The sequence below is a fragment of the Halictus rubicundus genome, chromosome 2 (genome assembly GCF_050948215.1).
Source record: "Halictus rubicundus isolate RS-2024b chromosome 2, iyHalRubi1_principal, whole genome shotgun sequence".
NCBI lineage: Eukaryota > Metazoa > Arthropoda > Insecta > Hymenoptera > Halictidae > Halictus > Halictus rubicundus.
Window position 1 is genome coordinate 14,048,002 of NC_135150.1, and position 26,877 is coordinate 14,074,878.

General features: G+C 43.4%; 2 protein-coding genes across 3 annotated transcripts in view; one reads left to right on the plus strand and one right to left on the minus strand.

Moving 5' to 3' along the window:
* Positions 1-276: 276 nt before the first annotated feature.
* Positions 277-2,725, minus strand: Uev1a (Ubiquitin-conjugating enzyme variant 1A). Its single transcript, XM_076805501.1, has 4 exons — positions 2,468-2,725; positions 1,876-2,018; positions 927-1,052; positions 277-858 (listed from the first exon to the last, which is right to left on the minus strand). Exons 1-4 carry the CDS (start codon positions 2,490-2,492, stop codon positions 718-720), a joined length of 435 nt encoding a protein of 144 aa, XP_076661616.1. The 5' UTR covers positions 2,493-2,725; the 3' UTR covers positions 277-717.
* A 1,475-nt stretch (positions 2,726-4,200) lies between these two features.
* Positions 4,201-26,877, plus strand: part of Src64b (Tyrosine-protein kinase Src64B) — an 86,302-nt gene continuing 63,625 nt past the window's right edge. For both annotated transcript variants that reach the window (XM_076805437.1, XM_076805439.1), the window contains exon 1: positions 4,201-4,432. The gene's annotated coding sequence lies outside the window, so the exon portion shown is untranslated. The remainder of the gene's footprint in view (positions 4,433-26,877) is intronic.

The window sequence follows — 26,877 nt, forward strand, 5'->3', positions numbered from 1 at the left end:
TGCACAAAAAGGCACATCATTACATCAATTATTGATCTCAACAACCTGTTATTTGCTAATATCTTAGTAACAACTAACAGAGAATGAAGTAAAGTAAAGCTTGGCAAAATGAGCACACAAAAATATAAATTATCAAAATTTCGAATGGTCTATAGTAGTAATTACTGAGACACCTCCACAGATCATGAAATGGCACTTATGCACAAACTGAAATGTTTTCTAATTCGTATTCAGGCAATTCTTTTTTTTTATTTTAAAAAACTTTGAAAGCATAAGTTGTTCTTACTGATTATTACTTTTATTACACAGTCTGTGTTTCCAGCTTTTAAGATTCAAAATATGACTCTTGTTTTAGATTGTATCAACTTGAAAAGCTGAAACAGTATTTTCTTCAATCAAATGCGAGGGCATATCTTTACAATATAATATTAAAAGCAAAATAATAATTGTACATGTACATGAAATGGGCTTTAGAATTACAAAATAATAGGTAAATAAATTTTTCCTAAAATTTTATAAGTAAAAATATTCCTGTAAATTGAAAACACTGATTCAACTTTTTTTTAGTCATCATCACCCTCTTTTTTTTTTATACAGATGTTACCTCTTAGCATACGTCTTTATTGGGTACCCATTTAATATTATTCGGTACCTTGATTAAATCTCGCCCCATGCTACCACAGAAAGGAAGAGGTGTTGAGTTTACATGTGGTTAGGCTAAAAGGTGCTACCTTCTGGAGGCTGAGACAGTTTCATATTGTCTTTCAATGTCATCAAACGACGGAGCTCTTGCAGAACTGTCTTAATTGTGTATTCCCGCTGCCACTTTGCAAGTACTGGTACACTGCGGTTATCAACCTATAAAATCTGACGCATATAACACATGCTTCTATCATCAAAGACTCAAAACAAATTCAGGTACTTACCGCGCCAGTGGTACTGTTGATACAATTCATATTAATCCTGCTTAAAAATCTTACATTAGGAGCATCATCTGGATATCTTTGACCACAATCAATTTTCAAACTATACATCCTATTTTCATATGGTGTCTAAAACAGTGATACATAATACTTAAGTAACTGTAACAAATTCATTGAAATTGAAACTACAGTTTTCTTTCGAAATAAGAAGAAAATGTTTTTTTCACAACAAGAAAATCTTTATCCCCTCTCCTTCTTCTGAAGTTGTCTGCTCAACACTGCTTAGGGCCAGAATGAGAGAATATGTCATATTCTATCCTTTTCCAACAAAAAATATTGTTACTTGGCTGACTACTTTATGGTCTGTTGCTACCCTTGCCTGTTGCTCATTCTCTATATTCTCTCGCAGCTGACACACGAATAAAGTCAAACCACATATGATATGTACATATGTAGCAGAATGAGAAGGCATGTCATGTTTGTACAATTGCTGCTCGGCTGACAACTTTATTGATGTTGCTACATCGCCTTTTGCATATCTTCTTATTCACTTCCGGATTACTCAACAACAGAGTAAAGCCGCATAGGTACCTTCATTCACAGTATGTCAAAAGTGTCATTTCCATGAGCCACCATCATATATCAGAATTAATATGACATACAACTGCGTATGTAATCGCTGCTGAGCCAACCACTGGATAGTTTGTTGCTACATTCATGCATCTGACACATTTCCCCTATTTACTCCTGGCCCACTTGGGAACACATTAAAGTCACATAGGTACCCTCATTCGTAAAAGGTCGAAAATCATACCGAGCCATCGACTTATAGCGAAAGAAAACTGTATAGGTTTCAGAAATATTAATTTCATTTATATGCAATAATAGCTCATGTAAAAAAATAATAATTATGCGCAAGTCCAATTGAATTTAAATGTTTGAGATAAATTACTCTAGGTGGTCCAATTATCATTCCAGTCCAATGTGTAAGAGTCATGTCATCATCATTTTCCAAGCCCCAACTGATTGTACCATCACCTACACCCTTCTGACCTTGTTCTAATTCCTCTAGTAAACGAAAGTTTCGTGGCACAACTAAAAATCAGTAATTATAGTTATCTCTTAATAGACTATAAGCAAGTTTACTGTCTCTAGGCTACTGGTAATATAAAACCTGGTACAGGTACAGGTTATGAATCTGTGACTTTAAGCATGGTGTAACCTATTACTCATTAATATTTTCACGATCCCCTCTTAATTTTATATCAATTACAACACAAGAACATGTAAAAGAATTCAAATATCTTCTAGAACCTGACAAATCTCTAATTACATTTAGACACGTTTACTGTGCGTGATAACTTGTGAAAGAAGTACAACAATATCTTATATTTCACGAGGATTGCACAGATTTGGTTGCAGACTTAAAATTTCATGTGTGATTCATTTGACGTATTACACGGTGTAGTCATCAGTTCTTAAGGAACAATACATCTGTTTGTCGTTTGCTTCTTTAGCCTGTAAAACAGATATAAAATACTTACCTACACCGGTAGTAGGTACCGCCATGATATCTTATTTTTGTGAAGCGCTGTATATTTTTCTAAAGAATAGCGAATTACACCAAATAATGTGCTATAATCCGTTGCACTATCGGGCACGCGACTCAACAATAACGCGAATCTCTCATCACCCGAAGGTAAGGCAAGGAAAATAATATCTAATATTCAAGTGAAATTCACTTTGCGAAAATTCAGCCAACCTCCGTGAGGTTGTCTGTTTCCACAGACTACTCGCTTTCTAGACGGGTTTACTGCATCGCCAATGTTCATATCTCCATAGTTGCCGGCGTCGTTTTTACAAAGTTTCAGATAAATTTCGTAATCTCTAGAATGTCGACAAGCATTCGTACCTTTATCAGCTTAACAGAAACAAACACATTGTTACGGGTGTAAACGCGTCATTTTTTATCTCTATATTATTTTCATTCGAGATTCTTGACTTTTTCCACAATGGTAAAAACAAAAAGGATAAAATATGGATAGTTCTAGACAGCGAGTGGCATGAACGAACCTCGAGTTAATAATTTGCGTATAAAATTCGTAATAGAATATTTATTAGTACATTTTCGAAATGAATGTTTTCAAAGCTGTATTGGGACATGATTGATTTTATAGTTGACATGTGTCATGAGCCGTGGGTATTGAACTGTTTGTGCAGGGACAAGGCACCGTATTTTTTCGATACGGATATGAGGTATAATAAGAGACAATACTCTGACAAAGAAACTACTTTTAGAGAGAGATGAGGTAATACAACCAATTTAAAGGTCCATTCGGTAAGGATCGATAAACTTCGGCAATCCTCGTTGAACTGCGCTATAAATATTTTACAATATATATTGTAATATATTTAAATTCATATATGTAATATATTTAATTTACTATTCATTATTTTATTGGAGCAGTTTATTTATTTTAATTCATTTTGACTTAAAGAAATTGAGCCTAGAGGAATGATATATGAACAAAGGAGGGGATGGATGTGTGTGGAAGGACATGGTGTGAAAGTGTGACGTTAGGAAAAAATTATTGTAAACTGAGTCCCTTTTTTTATTATTATTTTTTAATTATTATAAGCAAAATTACATGATATATATTTATATTACTAGTTATAAGTAGATTTAATTGTAAGAAATAATAGTTAGAAATATTTGTATGAGAAACTAACGGTATGCAAGAATGATAGTATAATAGTATGAATGGATAAGAAAGTTGTTACCAAGTCGCATTCTATGATCTAAGAGACTAGAATTGCAAATATATGTACGTATATGTATATATTTACATTGTAATATGTTTACAATGTAAGCTACGATAATGTATTTGTAACGTATTTGTTCATAACTCATCTGTCATAAACATTTTTATAATATATCCGTAATGGATATTCTTGAAATATATTTTTTACAGTTATCATTTCATTGTATTTCTTCTTTTTCAACTTTTCATTCTTGTAAAATTAATGTAAATACTTAAAAAACCAATCTTAATAAATATTCTATCATAAATTAACACAAATAGATTTCTAATTATTAGACATTAACACGAAATAAGAATATTAAATCCAGTTAATTCAAATTTCCCGCTTTCCTATACAACCAATTTAAAGGGACAGGCCACCGATCTACTACAAAAGTACCACCCGGAGTGTCGCTTCTCGTTATACATATTCTTTGCTAGAGGGAAGGATGGTTGGTACAAATGGCGTCGGCCGATAGAGGGGAGGAAGTCGGTAGTATCGCGCCGGCTGCGCAAGAGCAGCCTGTAAGGCAGATTTTCCAATAATGAACAACCCGTGGTAACTGTCAGTCTGCTCGTGGTGCATTTCGTTGACTCTTGCTGCGCACAGTGTGTCCCGGCGTGTGTTAAAATGTGCTGTACGATATATTAAATACACCACCGAACGCGGATTACTCGAAGAACAACGAGGATCCTGCTCTAAGATAGGTACGTGAATTTCAAAATCGTATTAATCTGAATTTTTCCCCGTAACAGAGAACTGCACCGAGAATTCTGCGCGATGTTTGACATTCGAGCAGATACACCTACCCAACTGTCCACCATAATAAACAAACGAACGCCATTGACCTTTAGCTACTCATTGTCGCCAGTTTCCAAACAATTTAAAAAGCATCATCCTTCGCAGAGATGATTACTCGGTTTCTCGTGTCGATTCGAATCGGAGTTTTCAAAACTTTTCGGATTAATTCGTGTTTCTGTCACGGTTCAAGATTCTCCAGCGAAAGGAACTGTAAACAGAAAGTATCGATAAACTCAACTTTCGTGGGAAAGGTGTTTTCCACTTAATCTCTGTCTCTCTAGTCATTTCTTTTATTTTCATTCGAGCGGACGAATTAATATTCATGGTTTCTCGTATTTTACTCGATAATGGCAATTTATTATTTCGGTGCATTTCTAATCCGAACAATTATTTTTTGGAGCAAGCAAATGCGTGATTGAAAATATAGATATTCCCGTTTGTGCATTACGAAATCGACAGCATGAAAGCACCCCTTTTCAACCATCATTAAAAAACTAATCTCAGTCGGACTACAACAAACATTTTCCATGCTGCATCCCAAATATTTAAGCTCGTCGATCTGTCAAGTTCATAACGCCTGGTAAACGTGTATTATCACGTTAAAACGCGCAATGGTTATCCGTGAATATTTGTAGAGAAAGTGAGCGAAACGATAGTCGTTACAGATATAGTCGTGATCAAGTTTCGATAGTCTCGTATTTCCCGAGTACGATGTCTCTGAATGAAAGCGCAATTTTGCTATCCGAACGTGAAATTCATAAATACCATGAACATTGCGCCTGGGGTTTTCGAAATTCACGGCCGATATCGATACGATTTTTGCAGTGCGAGCCATTGTTAATGTCCGCGTGATCGAACAGTTGTCAATGAATAGTGCGGCAGCGGACCGTGAAACTGAGAGCAGGGAATGACGAGGAAAGTAAAAGAGTAATAAACGGCACTTTGAGGCTTCAACGGGTGAGCCGTTGAGCGTTCGGGTTCAGGTGTATACCGTTAAGAGCGCGATTAACTTCGGACATATTCAATTCTGTGCGGATTTGTTGGACGGCGGGGAGGGGGGGCATGTTCGTACAGGTCCGAACACGTCCCGGACTTTTTTTTAGTGGTCTGCCCGTCGTTGCGTGACGTCGTCGGCACGCGCGCGGCGGCATTGCATTTCGCGAGCTTTCACCGTGATCCGCACGCGCCCACTTTGCAATGAACGTTATCGTTCGCGTTCGATAACATTGTGTCACGAAAGCCAATAACGCGGGCATACAATAATTGCAGAGAGGGATTCGCGATCGCATGTCCAGCATGATCCAAAGCTGATTCTTCTCGCAGCGAACATGAACCACGAGCGACATTTTCGGTAAAGTTGAATTTAAAAGTACGTGGGTTGCGCGCGCATTCGCAAGCTTCGGGTTGGGGCCACACTTCGAGGGTGCTTAGGACGACGACTATTAATTAAAAATTCTGTGCCCATTGGAGCGTTTTAAAAAAAAATAAATTACCTTCTTAATTTATGGAAGACTTTTCAGGAAAGTCTCTTTGCGGCTGATACGTTACCTACCGGAGGATTTTGATTTTTAAGAATTTATTATCCACAGCTAGGGTTTCCTTAGCGAATTTTCTAATAGCACTTTTATTCGTAAATTAAGAATGTATTATAAAAAATATAAGTTTCTAAATTCTTTCGAGTACTTTTTTCAAATAAATTACCTCCTCCATTTAAGGAAGACTTTTCAGGAAATTCTCTTTGCGGCTGATACGTTACTTACCGGAGGTTTTTGATTTTTAAGAATTTATTATTCGCAGGGGTTTTGTTAGTCGATTTATTAATGGCAGTAACAATTTTGTTCGTAGATTAATAATTTATGCAAAAAAATATAATTTGCTGATTTCTTTTGGAATCTTTAGACAGGAATAATTGAGCTTCATTAAAATTACAGTTATTGAAAAACTGATTCATAGGTTTCTAGTAGGTAACGGGTGAATATTGAACTACTCCGTACATTAAATTCTTAATTTCTGGAAATGCTTGTTACTTAAATTTATTAGTTGGGCATAATCAAATTAGTTTAAACTGAAAGTAGTATATGCATGTGGGGTAATTTAAAAATTGAACAAGCTACGAAAACTGATGGAAAAGGAAATTATGAATAAAATGATGAATAGGATGGTACTGAATTTATCATCGCGACAAAAAATTGAGAAGGAAATCAAGCTTCCTGTGCAATATTTTTGTATTTATATTTTAAGGGAATGACGTAAATGGAGTTTCCGCGTAACGTTGCTTCATTTATCTTCCATATGTTAGAATTTTTCGATAACGGAATTTCTCGCAGGAGAATTTTTCAGTTTCATTTTATCCGTTGGCGTATGCTCGCATGCGTTTAGATCGCATATTTCAGAACGTTCCGTGTATTCACGCTTAATGGGCTTTAAACTTCTGCTATTGACTGGTTAAATCGTTCATCCCTGTCCTAAATAGATAAGTGTGCTGAATGTTGAATGCAGATCCGTTCTTACACCAGGAAGACGACCCTGTTTTTCTTCGTCAACTCGAATCCTTTAAATAACGAGCTTTTGTTATATCGGTGCTTGCAACTGATTCTATGAATAGTTTCCCCGTACAAAGGAAACCGGTACCGCGTATCATCGAACCCAGGAAAATTGCCCCACTTCTTCCTGTTCGAATGTTTGCAATCCGAACTCAAGTGCGCCTAGTATTATCTTCTGTTGCTCAACCAGAATAAAGGGAGCTATACTTCGAGCGTTTAAAAAAGCATCTCGAGAGATGCTATATCTTCGTTCCTCCCGGTCGAGTTCGTTTTCCCGTGTGTTGAAGAGCAATTTATTTATCTTCCCCACTGCACCGTCCGACAATTCATTCCTGATGCCAGTCTAATGAGTATCATCTTCACGCGCGCCCTACTATCACCAATTGCAAATGCTGATCAACCTACTTCGGGTCAGCTGTGATTGTAAAGCAAGATTTAAAGAATCCCGACGACAAAATATTTTTCGACAAGACCGATGACCTGTACAGCCGCAGAAAAGAGCGTGTAATCACTGTTTTACTGGCATAATCACTGGCAGCTATTAACGTTGTCGAAACTCGTATCTCCGGAGAGTTCATAGTGGTTTCGTGACCGTCAGAAATTTATGAGTGTTCTACTCATCCCTCTTTATCGGACAAAGGAGAAAACGCGGTTCAGTATGGCGATGGTGCCAGCCACGTGTTTACGCAACACAGTGAAATTTTTATATTGAGAAAAAGACGATGATTCCTACGTTCAGCGGAGCACAGGAAGCTAATGCTGTTCATTCTGATCCCGGTCTCTACTTCCATTTTCTTAGGATTACAATAGTAATTTAAAAGCGACTCTGCCTTCAACCTTTTCCGCAATGAGACTCTGCAATCCTCGCTGCAAATTTTCCTAGACTCGGAAGATCTTCTTATTGATAATAAGGTCTGATGAAAGTCCCTAATGAGGTCTAATTTAGGGGATTTTAAAGATACAGATCAAACAATTATTTTACATCATCTTCTCAAACCTCGGTGATGAAACATTTAATGAAGACACTTTTATTCCTATAATATTTCATATATTTATGATAGAAGAGTTGAAGAATACCGCTGCATTATTTCCATCTTATCAAAGTCGTTAAAGAAAGAATGAAATTTGACTCCTGTTTCTTGCAATCGATGTAGACAATTTTTATTTTGCACAAAGATCTGCTGTGTAAATATAATAATGTTCTTGGACACCAAAATCGTACCGGCTATTCCAAAAGCAACCATAGATTGCGTTAACGTGTACGTATAAGCGAATTTAAAAAGCTCGAGACTTGATTTTCGTCTCCGAGTCTGTTTCGCTCAAAGCGCAGATAATTCTTGCCGGTCTAGCCGCGAAACGCCGCGCCGCGAGCGGCACGAATCACCTGGACAGCGAACGCTCGCTGAAGAGGTTCGCTTATCTTTTCGAGGATCCGGCGAACAGTCTGCGCATTGTGCGACGACAGTACACGGTCGGTGTGTCGGAGGAGATATTCGTGTGTATGTGTGGGGAAAGGAAGAGCTGTTAAGCCACGGTACGCGGACGCCCGAAATCATTTCCGTCTGACGAACACTTAGCGTCCTCCGCCCACCGGCGACATTTAAAAGATACGGAACCACGTGCGTCAAAGTATCTTTAAATACGACTAGGTGTGCCTGTGTTGTATGCCGGGTGGCTTTAGACGGGCTTACGTCAAAACGGCTATTAGGAGAAATTCGAGGCTGGAAACGATGCTGTAACACGAGCGCGCGCCGTGCGTTGGGCGACGTTGCCCACAATTTTCGAGTAACATCTCGGGAGACGTTGAATCACGGCTCCGTGGTTACGGATGAAAGTAGTTTGCCGCGTCTCCGTTGGCGTTCTGAATGGCCGTATTTTCGGAAATAGACTTCGGAGAGACACTTCGTCGAGCAGCGTGTTACTTCAAATTGTGCACGGTGTTCCATACAATGCGGGCGTAGTTGGACAAAGTGATTCAGAAAGTTTCGCCGGTGATGATCACCGAGTTAGACGGATTGCGAACATTATCCGGAGAGTTTACGCTCCGTTGAGCAAGAGCTCCCTACGTTATATTTATCTTTTAACGCTATTTCTTCCGCGGTTTTATGTAGAATCTCCCTGTTCTCTTTTGCACCAATCGATTTTTATTTAACATTTTAGAAGGTGCCTTTTCGCGTTAAACTTTGCGAACGGTATGGAATAATTTGGTAACTAATTTGATTATTTCGTTTTTCGTTCAGCGTACGTCAAGACGAAGTAGCTTGTCCCCGGTTTAATGCTTCTCGCGGGTCCCAAAGCGGTCGCGCTAATCCGAGGCTTTTCGCGGACGACTCCGAGTAAATTCCCTCCGCGAAGCGAGTAATGAGGCTCGAGGTTCGTAACCCATTATCTCCGGGGAGAATTGAATTTTTAATCGTACCCTTTCAACAAGTAAATAGCCTGGATCGCCGGCGGTACACTTGACGAGGTCAGTGATTACATTAATTAGACTCGACGATGCAGTTTGGCCGCGGATTTGAAGGCGGTTCTTTGAGATTGTCCCGTGGCACTTAAGGCTCTTCCGCCCACTCGTGTCCCTCGTCCCTTATTCTTCCGTTGTTGTAATACACCGGCACGAAAAAACTTCGCCTTGATAAAAAGAAGCCCGCGAACAGAATTCCTTATTACGATTTCTCGAAACGGCCGGCCCGGCGTGCTCTGCGGGTTGCTTTAAATGCAAACCGTCGCATTTCTCGGGCAACGCCATTTAGCGTTGGAAGGCGGCCATTAAGGGACCTTCTGGTGTCTCCTATTGTTCCGTGGAAATTATGTTAATCCCTCGAAATGTAGAAAAAGTCTAGGGATAGGGCCCGCACGGTCCCCGGTGCCATTTACATTTCTCTTATTTGCAACATAATGCTCGCCGGCACAATGACTCTTGATGGAAATTGTAACGCCAATTTGCGAAGCCTGTCTTTATCCTCCGAACCTTGCTGGTTCTTGTAAACGTAAGCGAAACGCCGAATTCTCTCAGTAGAAAACATGATCCATCATCTTCAACATACTTTTCCCAGCATAGTTTTCGAATTTATACTCTGTGGAATCATCTTGTTACTGTTGTTCTCGTTTCTGAAGTCTTTGTTTCTTCCAAAGCGATCAACGTGTGTAGAAAGGTGAAGACTAAAGGGATTGTTGTAAAAATTTATAATTTAAGTCGCTAAATTTCTGAACAACATCTGTTAGGAATGAAGATGTTCATGCTGGAAAAATATTCCGCAAACCGGCGTAGTACTTTCCTCTCAATCATCATCGGTAGACAGCGGATTTTATGCATTTATTTCAGTGCAATTTAAAGCAGGAGACGGATTAAAAGAATTTACAAACAATTTGTATGTTGCATGAAGGTTCACAATCTAATCATCGGTATTATTCGTGTAAGCATATCAGAGGAACATAAAATGCTCGAGTTGGTAAAACGTTTGCAAGTAGAATGGACACGGACATTTTCGCGTAATCAAAGTTCCGCTAAAAACGGGCGGAGAGTGAAGACGGTTGATTTAGCAAGCGCGATGAAACAAAGCGGGCGCGATAAAAGTAATGCGAAAATTTTATGCGCTCTGGCGCGTCGCGGCGTCGTATATTCGCAGTCCGCGAGTAGGATTTTTGTTCCTCCCGCGGTTATTTACGGCAGTTGGGTCCGTCGGACGGAACTCCGTGTAAATCTAAGCAGGACCTCCGGTTTCGGCCGTGCAAACGCTTCCGTTGGATCCGCGCCAGTCCTGTCCGTCGAAAGTCACGATTTAAAGGCCCTCCCCCGCCCCTAGTTTTCTTTTCTGTCGGGGGAAGGAAGGGTCCTTTGTGTCCTTGGCGACTCCATCGACTCGGTTACCACGGGCGTGTGTCTCTCCCGCGTACCGGAAGCAAGCAATTCGACGTGTTTGCGTTGTCGGTTGCGCTCCCAGATAAGGACACGGACCTTTTGATTCGGATCTCCACCCCTCGCTCGGTGGTCTATATGGATTTTTGTTGATTTACTTTGATACGATCCGGCTAGCACTCGAATGGCTGGCCATATAATTCACGAGCACGGAAATTAAATATTAACCCCTTTGCCAGCGAGAAGCAGTGTACTGGCCCGTCGCATCGGCTCGGCAACTCCGTTTTGGTGTTTACTTTCTTGCACATCGATATTTCATACGAGCCTGCCATTAATAATTAATATTGGAGACTCGAATGTCGTTTATGACTTCAGTGGAGGCGAGCAAGATGTACTCGAACGGTGCAATTTTCGTATCTTCGTCCTTTGATTCTCAAAAAGAGAGCAAACGTCAAAGGAACATGTCCTCTTTGAGAATATAAGATTCTTGCTTGATATCTCGACCTTCAATCTAGCAATGATAAGACAGTTTCCGGACGTTTGAACTTCACAAACTTAAACAGTACAGTGAATGCTCGATATATGTCAACAACACGGGTCTTGCCAGCGTCGTGTATCGTCCAAGAGACATATACCCGTTATGTTTACACTCCTCGGCGTCCGAGACCTTTCACGGGGTATACCCCGCGGTATTGGGGATAACTGCGCGACATTTGTCATCCAGGTCTTGGCGACATATATAGAGAAATCGCTGTATACCTGAACGGACTTCGGTCAATTTACCCACAATTTTGTGAGCGATGTAATCGCACGAATATGACCTCTGCAGATTGCTATCGGAATGCGTATCCGAAAGTGTAAACAGTGATTCGGAATGTTTTGCCTTGGAACCGCAAATTCGATAGGGCGCGGTGAACGCGTTTCTGCGCGATATTGCCGCAGTACGATCATCTTTTTAATCATTCGCGGCTGCGATGGCGGTGGAGCGCGTCGCGCGTGGATCCATTTATTGGCCGTTCGAACTAAAATAATATCGGCTCCCGTGGTTCCGACGAATTCCCGATTATTACCACGGCGAGACGTAATTCGAGGCGCGGCGCACAACAGATGTAGGTTGCTCGAAGATTAAACCGTTTTGCCGATGCGAGCCGCGGGAGGGGTCGGTATCGTCGAACAAAGCGTCGACGCCGATTGCCGATGAAAAATCTCCGGGAAAAATCGATCGTGTCCGCCATTCCACGTGCTCGCCTCCCTAACCCCTGTCCCCAGGGGCTGCGAGGAGAACCCTTGCGAGCATCCTTGCCTCGAGTTCGCTCACCCTCGAAATAGTTAACGAGATTCATCGGCGGTCGTCGACCAAGGAAAAAGCTTCTTTTACAGTATACGAAGCTTCCTTCGAGCCTCGCGTGCGTGTTCACTCTCGCTTTCAGAAATCGATACGCAGTCCTTCTACGCAATTGCCAGTTCCCAACACCCCCCCCCCCACCCCGTGCTCCGCCGATCCCCATTCGGCGTCGGTCTGTCTCCTGGAACTGATACAAAAAGACAACCACCTTATATCCACCAGGAAACAATGTCCTCTGACGCGACTCGCTCTTGCGGGCATTCCTTTGGACGTTTCGCCAGAGAAACCGAGCTTTCTTCGACAACTTCGATCCCCGATATTCATCTCCCTGGGTCCTTCGAGCGTGCTGCCTCGAAAATCCGCCAGAGACGTCCAGGTGGATTCGATATTGCTGTTCTGCGGAGCTTCAACTTCTCCTGGTGACTGAGGTCGCGGAGGAAGAAAAATTCTTTCTCTTCTTGCTTCTATCTTATAAAGCAGATGTGCCAAAATATTATTTGCGCTCTTTACTAGCAATGTAAGAAAGCCTAGAGATTCCCTCAGACCCCAAAAATTCCAGAAAATGATGAGGATGTCTCTGTGTCCATTACCGAGGTACTACTGTATTAATCCTTTGCAGTCGAGGATTTTTTTAAAATATTAAGAATATTGTGCTTAGAGAACTAGATTATTATTATAATTCTCTTAGAGAATTATGCGACAAAGTCTTAAATAACGGAGACACTGAACAATATTTACTGTTCTCTTGCTACGTACATAATCAATGTTTGCAATCTCAGACATCAGATTTATCTCCAAAGAGAGAAGCCTCTCAGCTAACTGACTTATAGGCAGACTTGATCGAGTGAACTTTCCGGGAGATTCTTACTAACATTATGAGACACTTCCTAGCAACCCCTATCGACCAGGTCTGTGCACAACGTGCAAATATGGATGAAAATTATTGCAGTTTTAAGGCTTGGGGCGATCACCCCTCGCGAGGAAACTTTTGTTTCTTCGGATCAGCAAAATCCAGACGGTAGAAAGAAACTCTGAAAAAAAGCAGCTTGACCATCGATTTCGCATTGTCGAGCGTGAAGCATACGTGGCGCGCCACTAGGTTGGCTCATTAAGTATACGAGGTAGAAAGCGACGGTGGACACGACGGCGTCTACGTGTATATGCAGGTTAGGGGACCCCCCATCGGGGTGGTTGTACTATTGATTTTTTTTCTCCCGTTGAATTATCGAGAGAGACAGAGGGAGAGAGAGAAAGAAAGCCTCTCTCTCTCATGTGGGCGATCCTGCCGGCACATTGTGCTGTCCGGTGACGAAGTCGCCGTTCCCGGGGGAGAACACTAGGTAAGGAGGAAGTGATAAAGGACCGGCGATAACATCTGCGAGCGATAAAACGTCGGAGCTGCACACCGGTATCCGGTTGAAACGGGACAAAACCCCGAAGATCGAGCGAGAAATAATCGAGAGCTTTCATTCGCACGCGGCTCCGCTTTTGCGAAACCGGCGCGACACGCGGGACAGCCGACTACGAGGACAGTTCGAACGCGATACTTCCAATTAGGCTTTCGAGGGCCGATCGAGTGCCAACTGCACGCGGAAAATTATCGAATATTCCCCGGTATTTTCCGCGCCGTCGATACCAATTACGATTATTGATCGAGAGCTGTCGTCGACCGTAAAATCATCCTACAAAGCGACGTCCATCGAACTAAAGATAGAATAATCATTTCTGCGGAATATTCGGTATTTCGAGGTTTTACGCCGTAGATCCGGCCAGCGATCGAAGCAGCTAATCATTTAAATAATTATCAGATCGTTGCATAACAGACTAGAATTCAAAATGATATGCCTATTGAAATTCTATGTTTTATGAAGAATTTGATTGATCAAAAAGAATCATTTTAACGTCAACAAGAAAAGGATAATTTATTTTTATTTATTCGTATAGAAGTCCATCTTCTCCACCTTCCCCATTTCAGACTCCATTAGAAATAATTAAAATGTCGATTTGAGCAGCAAGAAGAGCTTCATACTGCAAGTACAGTAGCGTCCCGATGAAAGTTCAAATCCATTTTAAAAGAATTCCGAAGAAGTTCAATGTTATCCTTCGCGTTAACACTTTGAGCGCCCAACTAGAAGCCCCAAAGATTCCATAAAATCAAAGTAAGTTATTTAATGAAATAAAAATTGCAAAAAATTAAACGTATGATACCGAGTAATCCTCCAACTTTCTTGCATGTTACAGATCCTAATCAAGTTTAGTACAATGAATATATCAATGTAAAAATTCACTTTAAAACCTGCACAAATAATTCCGTCACCCAAATGTGGGTGACGCGGCGCCGAACGTGTGAAAAGAACCACGCGAAGAGCAAAGCCAACTAATAGGAGCGCTCTATTGGAACTACAGTAGCGCCTCGATAGAAGCTCGAACGCGCCTCCCCACTTGGAAAGAACAACCGAAAGCGCGGCACATTAATTACCACCGGCAAACATCGTCGAGAAGAGGCGAGCCTATTAATTCCTCCGATCAATTAAAAGCACAGTAGTGTTTCGTTGCACGCCAGCTACCTCGATACAAGTTTATCGCCGTTCCATTGTATTTCGCACGAGTCGCTCGCACGAGGGGTCGATTAGCATTAAACATTGAATGGAGGACCGGAAATGCGGTTCGGTCTCGTTAAGGTTTTATTCAACGGAGCCGAACGAATAATATATAAAGAGTAGACGGGGGGGGGGGGGGGGAGTACCGTAGTTTCGGCTGCGCAAGCAGGTCAATGTAAAATGAATTTTCCCCCTGGTCGGGTTCCGTCTCTCGTTTTCCCCGGAGGGGGGGGGGGGGGGGGGGAGGAGACGCTGCCAATCCCACTCGAGAATCAGAAACGCGGTCCTCGTTACATGTTACTCGATAAATAAACGGCCGAAACGAGAGGATTCTGTAATTGTCGGCGGCGAGAGCGTGTCTGGGATGGCCGAAGGTGGATATCAACGCGACGCGGCTTCCACCACCCCCGCACCCCTCGCTTTTCCAGTCTCTTGCACCACTGTACGGCATTACATCCGGAGAGCCAGGGTGCAGTTTAACCGTAATAACGGCCGGAGGAGTGTGCTGCACAGCGTTAGATTAATCGAGCGAGTCGCCTACGTACGGCGTATGGCACGTAGAACATTTCTCACCTGCCCCTTTTTCTTTTTGTTTTCTTTCTGCTCGTGAGCGGGCACGTGTGACGAGAAACGGTGAGCAGGGAGAGAAAGAGACAGATGTACGTATAGAGAGAATGACGGCGAGCAAGAGTGAGAGAGGGGGGGGAGGGGAGAGTCGATCGGTTGGTAAGAAGTGAACGTCGTCTCTTGTCGAGGCTCGTTAGCCTCGCGTTTACCTCACCGATTCGTCGATCGTCCCGTGTCGATTGAGAAATCCTTTCGGCTTAACTATTCGACAGTCGAGTTTTTATTTTCTTCGAAACCCGATAGAACCTCCGTTTCTCCGTTGCCGACGATGTTTTCGGCTGCGAGACGTGTACGCTTGAAAAACATTCCTTTTTTTTTAGTTTTGATGGCCAACGGGTCCTGTGATGACGAGTCTCCTTTTTTAGATCCTTCGGCGATCGCTAGATCACCGTGCTGAAATCGACCGGCGAATTTCCGAATGTTATTCCGTTTGCGGATAATTGCTGTGCTAGGTTGTGGTATACAATCGACCGTCGACTCCACTTTCATCTCGTCACTTCTTACAAATTTATAGCTGTTGAGCTTCTTTGCGGAAAGTTCCTCTAGACAATACAGTGATTTTTCTATATATGTCGCCATGGCCTGGATGATAAACGCCGCGGAATTATTCCCACTACCGCGGGGTATACCCAGTGAGGGGCCAAGAAGCTCGAGACACCTCGGTCGTCGAGTGTAAGGTCGCGTGGATCGTAGAATAGTATCTCCTGGATAATATATGTCCGTGACTAGACCCGTGTTTTACACATATATCGAGTAAACACTGTACTGGGACACCGAGCACACCAATTTTATGGTACTTTATCTTGGTCCCATTACGACAGGATTGCGTTTATCTCTTTTCCAGTGAAACGATCTGTGATATCGCTGTTACCGAGAATCTATAAGATTTAAACTGTGCAAGCAAAGTGGTAGATACAGCTCTTTTAAGGAATTGTGTAAAAAATACTCTTGGAATTGTTAAAATTTGAAAATTTCTGTGTTTCCATTCAGATCTTGGCTTTTTATGATTATCATAAGAAAATCCAATAACTTTGAAGAACGGTACATAATGCATTATCAAGTATTCATCCTTAAATTGTAAATCCAAGATACAAATAAATAATCCAATCTTTCAGAAGACGATTGATTCAAGGCATATAGCTTTTCTAAAACATTGAATCAGCTTTATTTAGCACACGGACGGTCTTTGGTGGGTCTTTTTAGACCCAGACATAGTATTTACGTAAAAATGGTTGTTTAATTTCTTTATTTTGTAATATATATTAGAGTACATTATTACATATAGAATGTAGAGTTTTTCACGGATCCTCGCCACAATTTCTGCATCCTAGATTTGTTCTTTTCCTCGAAACTGCGATTTCTGGGTCTGAGGAGACCCACCGCCGACCTCGGGCCTGTCGGGAAGGATTCGGCCTTGCATTTCAAGGTGAAAGCGATGTTTCAAGGCATATAGCTTTTATAAAACCTTGAATCAGCTTTATTTAACACACGGGCATACAATATTTACGTAAAAATGGTTGTTTAATTTCTTTATTTTGTAATATATATCAGAATACACTATTACATATAGAATGTAAAGTTTTTCACTTATCCTTGCCAGAATTTCTACATCCTACATTTGTTGCCTTCCTTGGAACTGCGATTTCTGGGTCTGAGAAGACCCGCCGCCGGCAGCGCGCCTGTCGGGAAGGACTCGGCCTTGCATTTCAAGGTGAAAGCGATGATGAATCGCTTCTCCACGCCGCGAGGAAGAGAGTCATATTTGGTGAATTCGCGTCCGATATCGCCTCCGGGCGAGTATGTATTATGGTCGAAAGTAGCCGGTCGTTAGAGCGTCCGGCCAGTTACCCGCAAAACCGTGTACATCTGCATAACCTTGTGCTCAGTCTACTTCCAACTGTTCGTCTGTTCGGAGCAGTCTGGCTCCGGTATTTTGCATTAAGCGTCGCCGTTCCTTTGTACGCCGGCAAGGAACGCTCGATATTCTAAATGCATTTTCACGAAGCACGCCGCCGCGCCGCGCCGCGCCGAGAGCAGCAGCGCGCGTCGCCCGCGCTCGCGAGCCGGCGATCAGCCTCCTCGCAACAACTTGGGAATATCGTTCGCGAAGGGCGAAGGAGAATGAAGAGGGGAAATAGAAGAGGAAGAGGAAGACGAGGAGGAGGATGAGGATCAGGCGGAGGTGGAGAGGGAGTGTGCAGGCCTTCAAAGAGGCGAGGGTCGAGCCGCGATCCTGTGCGCCACGAGTGCTACTCGACAGACTCGAGCGAACGGTACAATTTCATCGACGGCTCGGGCAATAATCTCGTCGACAATGCGGCCGCTCCGCCGTCAGGAACGAGTCAGCTGGCATCTTCGATCCGTTCTCGACTCGACTCGTCTCGTCTCGTCTCGATCCAACCCGTCTCGAGTCCGCTCGTCCCCCCGTCCCCATCTTTCGTCCGTTCGCGAACGGTCCTCCTCTCGTCAGCGTTCACTCGTCCCTGCAAAAATTTCTATGCAGATTGCGGATAACGTTTCCCCTCGTCCTCCTCTTCCCCAGTTCTTCGTCCTCCTTGTCCATCATCTTCTCTTGTTTCTCATCTTCCTTTTTCTTCATGTTAACGCGTTTCGATTCGGGAAAGGTCGTCGACGACCACGACCGGACCTCCTTGAACTTTTGTGATCTGAATCTTGGTTGCGTCTGCGTTTTATTCCTGATCCAGAGTTTTGTACGTTGCTCCGCGTTCTGACGGAGGTTTGATGGTTCCACAGATTTTCGTCGACCCGTAGAATATACCGACGAAGTTTTTCGCTTTGAAGCTGGGACACCCTGTAGATATTTGCTACCAACTGTGCAAAACGAAGGGGCACAGATGGCTACCCTGGAGATGCCTCATCCAGGGTGAGCAGCGTGGATGCTCAAGTCCTGATGTCCGAAGTCTCAGAAACAATTAACTTGAGACAACTCTTGATGGTTGGTCATCCAGCATACCTCTCTCTTCAGCGATCGCTGAAGCGATCTTTTGCCTCTGCAAAAATTGCCATGCACATTACGGATAACGTCTCCCCGTCCACCTCTTCCCGCGTTCTTCGTCTTCCTCGTCCGCTTCTTCCTGTTGGCGTGTTTCAAGCCGGGAAAGATCGTCGACGACCACGACGGGATCTCCTAACCCGAGCTTAACAGATTTTCGTCGACGGGGACGGGCTTAATGGCGCGCGATTAAACCGCACCGCGCCGGGGACAATAACTCATTATAATTTTAAACCCGACCGTCCGGCGTCTATTTAAGGCCATAAGCGAAAACGTTGCCTCGTCCCGAGCCACCGCTCCGCGCTGCTTGCCGCTGCGGCTCTCCTTCTCGCTTCGAATTCCCGTGTGTCCGGTTTCGCCATGCGCTCGCCGCACTGTTTCGTCAATTAGCGAGGTTTTGTTTATTTCGGATTGAAATAGACGCTGGAATACTGGTTCGCGTTAAACGGGCCGCTCGAGTGACTCGCTCTCGTCCGCGGAATGGTCGTTTATTATTGAGCACCTGATTATTGCGAGAGAACGCGTCCAGAGATAGCCGAGGCTGCGAAACGGCCTCCATTATAAATCAAAACCTCGACGATTCTCATTATCAAATATTCTCCTTCGAAATATTCTACACCGAAATGTATTAGGTCTAAATGTATTAAATTCTAAAAATAAAATCTGACCTTTTTGGCAAAGACATCATACCGTCACTATAAAATTTCTGCGGTTTTTCATTAAAATACTTTTCGATGGTGAATAATTCATATCCACGGCACGAACTTATGGGACAACAGAACATTTTCGTTTAAAAAGCGGCCCGTAAAATGTTCAGAGTTTCCTACCGAAACCGTCTAAAGGGATACAAGATCACGTCCACACCTCCTAACATCAGCATCATCAGCCCCAAGGCGATTCTTCAGCGGTTAAGAGGCAACTTTTAGCCGAACTACCTGGAGCATCGTGTTAGCGCGATCGAGATGCCCGAGATTAGGCAGCAAGGTGGCTGCTACGAGCTGAGAGAGTCACAGCCGCCGAAAATCATCTGGAAGCCCCACAGGCCCAAAGGCGACAGTTCGATGATCATTAATCGACATCACGCGATCTGTTGTTCGCTCGATCACGCACGTGCCTCGGCGTTAACCGATCCCCGGGCCAGACATATGCTCGGAAATCGTGCACACGCTGTTCTTTAATCCGGCGAAACGATCGGATCGGTCCTCCGACAGACGCGGTACGCGGCAGCCTGCGTCGAAGGGGTAGTAATTTCATCGCGGGCCATCATAATCACCGGGTTGACAATGGGTCCTGTACGAGCGCTGCGACTGGACCAGCTGGCTCCTCTCGGTTTTTGCCGGTTGTTCACTCGGTTTCGTGCGACCCGGGCGCGCACGTGAACCTAAACGAACTCTCGAACACTGTTCCGGACCACCCTTGCCTCCGAAGAGCGCCACAGTGGTTCCCAACGTTTCGGCGTAGAAACGAAACGGGCCGAGCTAATTTCGGCCTTGTTCGTTCCTCGTTTCACCGAATCATTCTGTCAATGCTAAACATTTTCTCCACTGCTCTAAATTGCACAATTTTTGTCACAAAATCCGAAGTGTAGTTCTACCGAGCCACATATTGTCAACGTTTAGAGATTTTTTCATGGTATTTTTTCCTCTTTAAAGCGTCGAGAAAGTTACGTGTATTGAACTGCTAAGTCCCGGTTTGGGACCACTGTGTGCACACTGGCGACCGAACCGGACCCCGAGCCGCCGCACACGGTTACATAGCGTGCTCCCTCTCTTTACACGGCTGGCAACACATGTTGCACCGAGTGTGTCCTATTGTCTCGTGCTCCTGCGGTGCGGTCGCTGCGTTCTGCATACCGGGTGTTTTGCGCGTAGAGAACCGTGCAGGACGATTTACGACTGGGATTGTAAATCTGAAGGGCAGAGCCTGACGTGAACCTTTGAAAATGAACGAATCTTTGGGAATTTACTGCAACCAGTGGGCCGAACCAATCAATTTCGAGCTTCACATTGCGTGGCGATTTGGAAACAAACGGGAAACGTCGATAACCAATCTGGCAAAAGACACCTCAGTTTTTTTTTCAAAGGCTTTTGCTACATGAAGCTCTTCCTTCAATATTAACACCTATGTACTTCTTAGATTTTATGGTCGAAGAATGGTTAAAATGAATTTATATTGTTGTAACTGATACATATTTTTACGAAATAAACAACTGAGTATAACTACAACAAACAAAAGCCAAATAAAAATTTTTTCCATCCTTTAACAATGTTCATCAGCTACGACTGATACATAGATGTCCTTAAAATTTGAAATCTATTTACTGCTTCCAATTCCACCTACAAATAATCATCATAAACGCATAAAGTCCGCAGTCTACTAATCATGTGCATGGTCGAGAGCAACGTGAGACATTCCGTGACGCCTCCTACATTATTTGGTGATCCTAACTGTGGACCAAGCAGTTCCAATTGAGCGTGAAAATGTGCAGATTTTAGGGTTTCCCCGAGAGTACACGCGCGGGCTCGACGAACCACATGGCCAGGTGTGACTCGAGTTACCTGCGTCGGGAGTACGGCTATGGCTAGAGTTTCAGATTATCAAGTAATTCGGGATTGAGTTTGAAATGTTGGCCAGAAAGTTGGTTGCGCGGTACAGCGTGCGACTGCTGTATGGTGGCGTGGCAATGAGAAATGAAGGAGACAATGTAATTAGGGACAATGAAAATAGAGATTTGTAGAAAGAGCAGCGATCGTTAACCCTTCATGGACGTCGTCTGTGCACTGTACTGACAGATGTTTCAACATGTACTACACGTGGTCAGATCATTAGGAGCGACGCAAAATTGCGTGCATTATTTTTTGTCCTCCTTGTGTTTTATTGAAATTTTACTTAACTCTTCGTAATCCTTTAGCTGTTTTGACTTGCACAATTGGCTGTCCGTGTGACATCGTGCAACGTCGGTCGTGCATAGAAAGGAATCGACGATCGGTGGGCGTCCCTGAAGGATTAGTCGCGAAGAAGAAGCGTAAGATCGGGGATCTTGGATCGACGGATGATCCTGCATCCCGATGGCACGTGTTGGGCGGCCCGTCCGGCTTCGATCGACGCAGCTCGCACGCAAATTACTGTCATCCGCTTTCTATAATGGCCTCGTGAATATTTACCGGTAGAATAATTGGAGGATCGTCGGAAGGAAAGATCACCGGGGTCTAGACGGCTGAGTGTTTTAATTATATGGCGTGTTGGCGGGCGAGAAGCACCATGAGAGAGGCCGCTGCCGGTGAAATGTATGCCTCGGCGGGTCTTGTATTGTTTCGGGCGAAATTGTAGAAAAGATAGCATCACGGTGAATAATGTTAATATGTAAATTGCCGCGCGGTGTTTGTGTAAAGCTTACTTTGGAATTAATGCGACGCGGCACACAGTAGAGGGTCGTTACAAGTTCCGTTCCGTATTATGTTAATTGGATAGTATTAACAGAAACGAACGCCTCCCGTTAACAACATCAAATATCCCGGAGAGTAGATTGCCTCTTAATGTTGTAGATAAATTGTACAACCAGGGGAGCGGGGGGAAAGGAGGAGGAGGAGGAGGAGGCTGGAAATGACCTAGAGGCTCTTGGATAGATTAGATGTTTTATCGGAGCCGAGGAGAGTTTTTAAGTTTGATAGTTCTATTTGGAAGTTAACTTCTGTTCTTCGCGCTTAATTCGCAGTAGGAAACTTTCCGCGACCATTAAACACACCCCCTCAAGAACAGGACTTCTCGGCAGTTGCCCCGGCCCCGGGGAGACAGGGGCAATTTGAAACTTTTAATAATTCCACTTAACCACCCGGAAGTAATAGGGCAACACCGATTGGCCCCACCGTAAAAGCGGGAATTTCCCCGGAAAAAATATGGCAATGCGCGCGGAATTTGAGGGTCGTTAAAATTTTTATTTCGCCTGTTGGTCCCATTCTCCCGGCTTTTATTGTTCGATACGATCGTTTCGCCGACGCCGACGCCCCTCCGAGAAAAAATTGTTCATTTTTAACAATATCCCGTGCGACGCAAACCCGAGCGCTATGGGAGACCAACGACCACCAACAGCAAACAACGTCCACTCGTTCGCGTTTTCAATTTTTGAAATCCTTGATTCGCGAACGCACGTCGACAGAAATGCGTTCGCGCGCAATCAATTTTTCACCTCGATCTTCCGTTCCGTGACTTTTTAGTCGACCACTGGACGAACGGTTGAAATATAAACTTGGCGCAAAGAGATTAAATCTTCAACCTCTATAGTCTGCCCAGAAACGATTGCACAAAGGATTCTGAAATAATACTTCAGCCACGTTTGCTTTATTTTGTAGAAGTACAGCTTACAACGCAAACAGATTACGTCCGGAGGATGAGAATTATAAAAGAGCGAGCTCGGTGGTGTTTTCTGCTTCCGTGTTACTTCTACCATTCATTTTCTGTCGGCTTAACGTGTCCTTAGTAAATTATCTCATTTCTCAACGTGAATATTCATCCATTTTTTCGTACATACTGTGACACGTTTTACATTTTCCTGCACGTGTGTTGCGGCGCGTGCTTCTCTAAAGTGAAATTGGATGAAGTATTGATTCTCACAGAAATTCGTTCGATTGTAAATACACAAATATAATTAAACGCTGGTAACTGTGATTAGATAAAGACTACTTATAGTGAAAAGAAGATGTTGAAGGCAATGTTACGATCCTAATCCTAGTATTTCCTTATGCGTCTCTTTCTGAGGACGGTACGAGGGTCGAACAGTTGTCTAATTTATTAACGACGCGTTACATCGACAGAAACGAGAGAACGAAGTTGTAATATGGAAGCCGAAGACAACGTTGAAGCCTTCCCTTTGTAATTCACATCCTCCACACGTAACCGGGCCCCTAAAACAGTGCCATTTCCGCGTGGGGAATGTGGTAATGTTCGTCCCTACGAGGAATATTTCATGTTTCATTTCTTCTCCCCCCTTTTCCGGCGTTCATCCTTCTTTTCGTCTATTCGACACTCGTCCCCGGGCTTGTTTGATTGTCCGTCGTCTTGACGCGGTCATGAATATCAATGGCCGAACCAGAAGAAACATCCCCCGAACGATCTCCCTGCCGGGTGGAAACCGGTTTCGCCGATACAACGAGTCTCGATGGTAATTGGGCCAGGGGTTAATTAACTCACGCGTTACCAGGACGAGCACTCCTCCGTTCGCCGCGGCTCGCTCCTCTTTATCCGTCACGATTCCATTCTATCGCGCCTATAAATAGTGAGCGCCGCACACTCCCGCCTTCGCTCTTCAACGTTGGCCCCCTGGTCTCTTCCTTCCTTCCTCCCTTTTGTCGGCACGCGACTACGAAACCTCTTTCCCGCGTTTAATTGCAACTAGGTCAGGCCTGGATGGGGGGATAATTATCGCGTTCCACGGAATATGGAAATTCAGGCCGGGCGCTCGCGAGATTGTATTAAAAACCGTTTTGTCCGAGATCCGGTTAACGGCCGGGATCCTACGGCCTCTCGATCCCCTGGATCGCTCCGGACTCGAAAATCTCTCGTCAGGGTGCAGCGGCGATGGGATCAGTTTTTAATACCGTCCAGCTTTTCAACCCTTTTCTCCCCCCCCCCCCCCGTGTCAATTTGACACGTTCTTCGCGTAAACTTTCATGTTACTCTGCCATTGTGCTTTTAAAAGGAAATATGTATGTTTAGTATTGTTAATAGTATCAAGTCAAGTCCTCCGACGGCTGTGTCATTGCACAACCCTTTCGGAATGCATGTATGGCTTCGAGTATCAAAAGTGGGTGTGAGCGAGGCTCCGGAGAAACGCGATGAAGCATGATTTGTTGGTCGGGCATTTTTGCGAGCAACTGTGGCCGGCACACCCATTAGGTGGCGTTAACGCGCATCAAACTAGTAATCTCATTTTTAGCCCGTTGCAAGTGCTCTTAAACCGGTTACGCGTTAAACGCGGCTGTTACGTGCAGGAAAGAAAACAAAAGGAGCCGGGAGAGTAATCACTTCGCAGCTCCGCAGTACTGGAATCTCGCAACAACCAGTTTCCAAGAGTCCTTGTTCCAAAAAGTTCCGAGTTCCCAGGCGTTGTCGGCGGTCGTTTCACGATATCGAGCAGATTATCAGAATTTTTGCAGTCTCGGTTTTCAAGGTTTATGTGGCGGGCTCGGGGACGTTAATGGGCCTCTGCGCGGGGAAACTGCCTCGATATGCAAACGACGCGACGCGACGCGACGCCGGGTTTAAGCGACCGAAAAATTGATGACTTCGGGTATCGTTCATCGGGGATCGATCGAGTTGAAGTATATCGCGGGTAGACGGCCCGGTAATAATGATCTTTAGCGAAGGTAAATGCACGGGGCCAGCTCGAAAGCGTGTCGGCGACACGTGTTGCGCGAACGACTACTCGTAAACAGCTCGGGGGAGTTAACCGAACGCCATTAATCGTTTATGCCTCGTGCTGATTACGTGGTTCGAATTGTTCCTTCGTTCTAGCTCGCCGATTCGATCGTAAACGTTGAATTGTTGGCCGCGAATCCCGAGCAATTCGAATGAAAGCACCAGGTCTACTAAAAAAAAAAAACTTGGATTTTCTCTTGAAACCTTCTTGGATCTCGTGAAATTCGTCCGCCATTTTTTAAACGCATATATACTTCCCTGTAAAATTATCTTACTTGATTTGAACGTTGCTCGCAGAGGAGAATAGATTTGCACGCTGTTGTTAGTAGACTGCGGATTTTATGTATTTACGATAAAAATGGGTAGGTCTAATTGAAGACAGTAAACACATTTGAAGAATTTAAATATACTATTATATTATTTTCGACCTATTAAACATATTAAGCAGGAAAATAAATATTTATTTCACCCCAGTTTGTTGCAATTCAGGTAGAAAGTTTTTTAGAAAGTCTCGTTATTTGAAAGATGCATATTTACATACTATACTGGGTTCGTTAAAATGAAGTATCCGTTGTTTCTTCGCTGGCAGTTTCCGAGATGTGACTTAACCTTGCACTGCAAGTTATTTTACGGTTACAGCGATCGGAGCTTCTTTGTCGTTTATAATTTTCTAGAAGAAGAATGTAGTTTATATTTACTCTATATCTACGTGTTCTCCAATGACCGTGTGTACATCGACAACAAAATAGAATTTTATTTCGCTATACAGGAAATTAATAACAGACATATTTAGCAGAACCTGTTGAAAATCTTCATCGCGAGCCTGACTCTATGTTATAGTGCGAGGGGTGAAAACTGTAATTTGATCGAAATATTTGCCCAGGAGCAGGCTGGGTGTGCACAAATCGTAACGTGACAAATTATGTCGTGTTATTGCCAATAAACGGACACGTAAATACGAGAATTAAATTTCTGCTTGATTATATACACACCACTGACCTCGGTGAAGCGGAACGAATGTTTACACATCCTGCCGACGATCAGTCGCGCGTAAAAGCTGAAAGAGAAAGGGCGGGGGAAATGGGAGACAGAGGAATGAACAGGAGGATTAGGCGGCACGGTAAAATCAGTTGTAAACAACCGAATCGCGCTAGAGTCGATAAGCTTCGGAGCCGCAACAATGGAGGCGAGTAATTGATAAGCGCGTCTCTTTCCGTCGAGCTTGCAGTTCAGCGTCTAACAAAGGCGCAGCCAACAATTTAGCTGAACATGAATGGACTCGAATCATCCTTCGCGTCAAATCTCGGTTCTCGCGACACTGAAGCTCGAAACTATAACTCTCCGGGTCGACGGGTCGCTGGAAAAACATTTGTTAGGGGAAAGTTGTTGATATGGTACCAGCTGCAGGGGGTATTCCGGTCTAGAATTTGAAAAAGTCGATTTTCTATCACATTGTCTTAAAGTATATTTCTTTAAAAGGGCATCTGCAAAAGTATAGTAGAATCCTAGAGGTTTACAGTAGAGGCCTTCGACGTAAGACAATCAACAATATATTTATATATCGTTATGTGAATAATAAATATTTCATACGTTATTTCTTATGTCATTTAAAATTATTTAGACACAGCGGGTAGGAGGAGTATTAAAACACTGAATACCCGATTTTCATTAAATAATTTCGCAAAAAATGAACAAAATAAAGGCTCATTTTTTGTTTTATCTTGTAGAATTCATTATCGTACAACAGTTTCGAGAATTGGAAATGTTTTTGTATTAACTTCAACCAGTTAACTGCGGAGTTTAATTTTAAAAATCCCTCTCGGCGCGGAATTAAAATCCAGCAATGACGAATATACAAAGTAAAGCAAAATGAGACAGGATTGCAGTTTTATTCGATAAGAAATGAACGATTCATTAACGTTAACCGCACCGCAATAGAGTTTTGGGATTGAT

Excerpts from the sequence above, each read along its gene's own strand:
- Uev1a (XM_076805501.1), bottom strand. The coding sequence starts at position 2,492 with ATGGCGGTACCTACTACCGGTGTAG. Across the intron at positions 2,019-2,467 it reads GGTACCTACTACCGGTGTAG|TTGTGCCACGAAACTTTCGT; the intron begins GTAAGTATTTTA and ends ACTGATTTTTAG. Across the intron at positions 1,053-1,875 it reads TGATAATTGGACCACCTAGA|ACACCATATGAAAATAGGAT; the intron begins GTAATTTATCTC and ends TCACTGTTTTAG.